Source organism: Haemaphysalis longicornis, unplaced genomic scaffold (genome assembly GCF_048455015.1).
Source record: "Haemaphysalis longicornis isolate Haplotype H1 unplaced genomic scaffold, Haemaphysalis longicornis Haplotype H1 scaffold_7, whole genome shotgun sequence".
Taxonomy (NCBI): domain Eukaryota; kingdom Metazoa; phylum Arthropoda; class Arachnida; order Ixodida; family Ixodidae; genus Haemaphysalis; species Haemaphysalis longicornis.
Window position 1 is genome coordinate 43,755,345 of NW_027526422.1, and position 6,000 is coordinate 43,761,344.

Below are 6,000 nucleotides of genomic sequence, written 5' to 3' on the forward strand. Positions count from 1 at the left end.
TGAATATTATCTGCCGCAGGAACCGTCCGGCGACGTGGTCTAGCGGATAGCGCGTCGGGTTCCTTGGGAATAATTCAAGGCGTCTGGGGTTCGATCCCTGCCGCTGCTGGCGTTTTTTTTCTTTTTTCTGCACTCTACGCAGTTCGTCCTTGGGGAGTATCGGAACGGACCATCCGGGTAGGGGACTAACCGTTCGTCCCCTCGCAGTTAGTCCCCAAAGGGACTAATGATTGTGGCAGAGGCCGTTAGTCCCCGAAAGGACGAACTTTTAGTCCTTTTTGCCTAAGAGTGTGCGTATGTGCTTTGAATCTCTACCATGTGTTACATACCCATAGAACTTTTCCGCATGCATTAGGGAGGACACGACGCTTTGCAGCAGCTTTCGCAGGATATTGAGTGATTGGCGCCACCAAATCCTGATATGTATGTGTATGTTTTTTTGTGTGCGTATCTTTTTGTCTTGAAAGGGTGGGTTTGATTGATTGTGGGATTTAACCCGCCGAAGCAACACATGAGGCGCGTCGTAGTGCAGGGTTCAGGGTTAATTTTGACCACCTAGGGATCCTTAACGTGCGCCTAAATCTAGACACACAGCTGTTCTCTCTTTCCGCCACCCCTAGAAAAACAGCCACCCCGGCCGCGATCCAACCCGCGTCCTTAAGCTCAGCAGCACAACTTCTTAAGCCACTGAGCCACCGCGGATGGTAGGAAGGGGAGTTTTAGATCGTGAATGCGAACTAAGTAGGTTATATTGGTCTGAAAAAGTGTTGCGGAGATATATAGGGCACAAGCAGTGTTTACAGCCTTCGCTGCGAGAGGCGTGCGGGAAAGAGCACAATTTGTAACAGCAGAGCTGGTTAGGCTTTTAGGCCACCGTCGAGCGCTACCAGAAAACGCCGCCCGGCTGAACGAACGCGTGGGCGCGCGCCTCGTGAGTAGCGTCTGGCGTCGTCCAGGCTTTCGCGTGGGCTTGCGCCACGTCAGGATCTCGATAAAAGCACCAAGAAAATATACCGAGCGCGCGTGAGCGGGCGCCTCGTGAGGAGCACACGGTGTCAACCAGTTCGACCTTCGAGGGACACTCCGTCCAGCGTTCTGGAGTGATCTCTTGCGTGCTGTTCTCCTCGCCAGTTCACGTGCGTTTGTGCCTGAAGTATGGAGCACAGACGCCGAGTTCGCGCTACAGACGCCGAGTCTGCGAAGGCGGTTGCCGCGGGTTCTAGCGCGTGCTAACGGGGTCCACTTTGGGAGAGATGTGAAAGCCTGCCGACAAAACTATCCGGCCCTGGCATTCATGGAGAACTTTCAGAGGCAAGTTCGGAAATCTATGTGAGGTGCAACAGCCGGATCTCCGACGAAGGAAGGGGGGCCGCCAGCTATGCTGTTTCTCCAGCGATGCGCCACTAGCGCAGGCTGTGCCAATTTCTTTTGTCTAGTTTGAACATTTTTGCCGTGTGTGGCACGTAATGCCACCCAATAAGATCTCCTGCATCGCCATATGCAACTTTTAGCACTTAGTCTAAGAACAAAGTGCAGCATGGAAGAAGAACCTCGGTACCGTTCCTCAGTTAGGCCTCATAAAAACTAGGGTTCATTTGTGCACGAGCAAAAACTTAGAAAATTGGCCTAATCAGAAACATAACTGTGACCGGGAAAACTGAATGAAAATTGCGGGATGAAAGTTTACGTTACAAATCTCGACGTTGTCTCACAAACCTAAAGGTAAATTGAAAAATTTAAATGTCCCACCTCAACCTTTAAAGGGAGAGCCCGCCGATTTTTGTGAAGTATATGTGGTCTATTTTAAATGAGAGGGCATCATTCAAAACATTTCGAACCGAAACGGTTTTCCTGATAGGGCCCTACATGGTATGAGAGCGAAATTTTCAGATCTTCCAGCCTCAAGTAAGGTGCCAGAACGAGTTCTGGCAACATACGTTTTCCTACATATAACTGTACGTGAGATAAAAACAAGTATTTAGAAGGTTGTTCGTAGCTAAAACAATAATAAAATGCAGACTTTCCTATTCCTTTAAGCGGTTTTTAAATGACGCGCTGAAACTGACGGAGCACATAAGGCGGACTATATTGTAAGGTACAGTGCATGCACACAACAAAAATCGGTTAGTTCGCCTTTTAAAGCAAAGTCATCGGCTTCACCATGTTTACTTTCCTTGGGATGCTACAATTGCCAATAAAGCCATAAAATGAGAAGTAACCATACAACCAAGAGAAAACACATACTTTTCGAAGTGTGAGTTGATGGCTATCATACTTGAGGGAGTCGTTAGGCCTTGGCCGATTGCTGCAAAAGCAAGTAGAAGAGAAACTTATTCATTCGCTTGTATATGGCCAACATACTTTCCGCACATTGCAGAGAGTGAATAAAGCTTGTTATATCTCGTGCAATCGATGCGAGCTCACGTCGGCAGCGTACTTACAGGTTATGACGCCTATGCCAATGGTTATCCCAACGATGCCGTAGAATGCAAAACTCAGCAGTATGCCAGTAGCCACGAGCACGCTCCCGAGAATGGCGACTAAACGCAGTGGCAGTAGCCTTAATAGGACTCCAGACACAAGTCCTGAAAGAAGACGTGGCTGTTAGCGCATATACCAACGATGTCATTTCTTACAAAGTTCTGCGGCTCATACCGGTTACTGAAAGGCTAGTTACTTGTTAGTACTGCGATACTTTGGGAACAAGGACAAAGAGTATGAAAAAACTAACGCCCCCTCGTCTAACGACAACGATGGTTGAAACGCGCAGCTTTCTCGTGAGGGATTCGTTCGCCGTTGTTGGGGTTGTAAGGGTTCACACAGTTTTGGGGGCGGTACGGGTCGCCATCAGGGAGACCAGTAAGTCAAAACTTTCTTACATACCAGACAAAGAAGGAGCGTTAGGTGCCCCCTCCCCCATCAGTCGGTCGGTATCCCTTGGGACTTGGCGGCTTCTATAGGGCGAGACCGATGATCTTGCACTGGTGTTCGGAGGTTCGGCTGAGGAGGGGTGCCTCCCAGGATGCTACGTTACGGTGCGGTTTGTTGTATGAAGGACAAGCCCACACCACGTGGACGAGGTACGCTCGACCCTTACATTTCTTACAATTTGGATCGACAACTTTGGGATGCCACTTACTATATAGGACTGGGTCCTGGAAAACTCCCATCTGCAAACGTCTCCAGTAAATCTCCTCTTTTCTTTTTAGGTGCGTATCCGCAGGAGGTGTCTGCCTCTCGAGTCTATAATATTGCGTGATTTCGCTGTAGCCACTCGGCCGTTCGTTCGCCGTCATTTGGGAAAGAGGTTAGCCATGCAAGGCCGAGGCCGGTGACTCGACATCAGCAGCGGCGGCGTTGGCGGCGATCGTCCGGACTGTAAGACCTGGGGTGGTCGCATGTGCTTTCTCTTTACCAATGAGTCCCCGTTGAGCTGGTGTCCACACTAACGTTACCTCTTCGGTTGGAAAGTTTTTTTTACGTTTGCGAGGATACACCAAGCGGCGCTGGAGATCCTCCCTCGGTCGAAATTTGTGATGGCCGATTTAGAGTCGCTCACTATCGTTCTAGTTTTTGGACGGGTCATTGCCAAGGCAATGGTTACCTCCTCGGCCTAGAACGCTCTGGTTCAAATCCAAACTGTTTTTGCCGGTATCAGACTGGCGCAGCCCTTTTGTCGCAGCCCTTTTGGACATTTAGGGATATTTACAAGGAGACGAAAATCCAACCGCGCCGTGTTTCACGTCACCGCACGCCACGCCTCCGTGCGTAAACGTGAGGAGCAGGCGGCAAAAGCGTGAGCCGTGGACCGTCGGCAGTGCCTCCGGGAATGGGATCGGGGAAGGTTTGCCCATACTACACTAAAGCTTCTAGATCACTGTATTCAAACTGCACAAGTAAACCCCCCCCCTTCCCCCCCCTCGTTGAGAAATTCTTCGCCGTTGGAGAAATGCTTCCCTAATGTCTACAACTTTGCAGGTAGCACAGTAGACCTCTTCCATACTCTTTACTTGCGCATGTGCCTGCAGAAGCTTGCATTACCTTTTGTATCTCGCTCTTATCTGAGTTACCATTGATGACGGATGCGGTGAGCACGCCGGGCAGCCTTTACGGTTGCCATTGGCAGTGGCTGCTGCCGCCAAAGTGCCAGGTCATCGGACCGCCAATCACCAGCATTGTGGAACGTAAAATTCGCCAACAGCGCACCTGAACAAACACCTTCGAGCGTGTTAAAATGAGAAGCGCCGTGTGCATGCCCACCAAACCTGTTAGCTTACCACCAGTGGTGTGCACTGTGATTGCAAATATAGGCATACCTCAGCAAAGTTGGACCAGCTCACTCAAGCTCACTCACAAAAAAATTTATTTTTGGAATCACGTCTCACTCAAACTCAACTGATTGCTGAGCAACTCATCTACGCTCACTCAAACTCACTGCGAGCGCAAAACTCGGAACTCACTCCGGCTCAGAACTCACTTGGGTTAACAACTGAAAATGGACTCAAAACTCACTCCGGTTCAGAACTCGAAATGGACTCAGAACTCGCTCGGGCTCAGGCGTACTCGAACTCACTCGCACTCAACCTCACTCTAGATCACTTGGGCTCAAACTCACTCGGGCTTACTCTGGCTCAAACTCACGATGCCACACTAGCCTCACACTCACTCAAACTCAAACTCAGGTGTGAGTTCGATCTCTAATAAGTCTGAGTGAGTGTAGTAATGAGTGAGTCCGCAGACCTGTGAACATAAGACAGCTGAGTCACCAGCAACCGCGGTCGAAGCAGCCCTCAATTGTGCAATGGACGAACTGTCCCCCATCCTAGCGGCGGTGCTCCCAAAACTCAGCGCCGGCATTTCTGGTGCCTACGGCCCCATCATACGCGGAGTGGTGAGAGAGGGGGTGGATTTTTCCCTGTGAACGCCTGCGTAAACACGCCGGGATCATAGAGTGTGCGTCTGTTCCGTCGGGTATGAAAGAGCCTTACAGGGGGAATTTAGTTGAACTTCATCGCGCCATCAATATCGAACTTTCCCCTCCGTCACATGCAGCCAACAGCCGAAGCAATTGCTTTCTCGCACGATACCATCACGTCGCACTCACCGAATGCGTTCGAAACAGCTCCAAGGAGGCTGAAGGGCCACGACGCAGCCTCGCGGGAGACGCCCATCTCGTTGATGATGGCGACGAAGACAACGCCGGCGCAGCGGTTGACTATGGAGGTCCAGAACAGGCACCAGCTGCACGCCGCAGCGACCAACCAGCTGCGCCCGCTGTCCAGGCGAGACCGCGCTGCTCTCGAACGTGGCATAGCCGTTCCTGTAGAAGGCAGAAAAGCCCTTGGAAGACTGTGCTGTCTCTCACGAGGCGGGTTCAGAGGACGAGAAAGCCCAACCTTGGCAAGAAGGTATGGAGCGCTGCCTTCCCTGGAAATAACCATCACCCCGGATACCTAAGGCCCTAAACTAGAAAGCCTCAACGATGCTAGGAAGGCTCTCAGGTAATAGGGACACAAACATGCACTCCCTCACCAGAGAAGGATCTGACCCCCCTGGTGTGGAATTCGGCCGCCACCTCCGATAACATACCAACTCAACTCTCGGCCCTCAGTCCCCAGCAGCTGTAGAGCCCCTGTACACGGCGGCTGTGAGAACAGCGATACAGCATAGGGTCCTAAGAATCTCTGGGTCCGGACAGCCCACTTTTGGAACTTGACCCTGGCAACGTTCAACGCACGCACTCTGTCTATCGAGGGAAGCTTAGTAGTACTTCAAAAGGAGCCCTCGGATATTACGTGGAATATTGTACGGTTAAACGAAGTTAGAAGGACGAAAGAAGGCTTCAAGGAGCTTACTAGCGGACATATTCTGTTTTTCTGGACCCCAGGAGAACGAAGAACACGAGGTGAGATTTTTAATCTACGAAGAAATATGAGGAAACGTGGTGGAGTTTTTCAGTATTAGCGAGAGAATCGCGGCTGTTGTAATCAAGCTAAACGG

At 50.8% G+C, this 6,000-nt stretch overlaps 1 protein-coding gene across 1 annotated transcript in view; it reads right to left on the reverse strand.

The window, feature by feature from the left end:
- The window catches only part of LOC144146275 (monocarboxylate transporter 12-like), a 40,559-nt gene extending 35,142 nt beyond the window's left edge, over positions 1-5,417 (reverse strand). The window contains exons 1-3 of the mRNA XM_077678236.1: positions 5,105-5,417; positions 2,442-2,585; positions 2,245-2,305 (exon numbers count right to left, since the gene is read on the reverse strand). Coding sequence (XP_077534362.1) covers positions 2,245-2,305; positions 2,442-2,585; positions 5,105-5,312 — 413 coding nt within the window. The 5' untranslated portion in view covers positions 5,313-5,417. The remainder of the gene's footprint in view (positions 1-2,244; positions 2,306-2,441; positions 2,586-5,104) is intronic.
- Between the last annotated feature and the right edge of the window lie 583 nt (positions 5,418-6,000).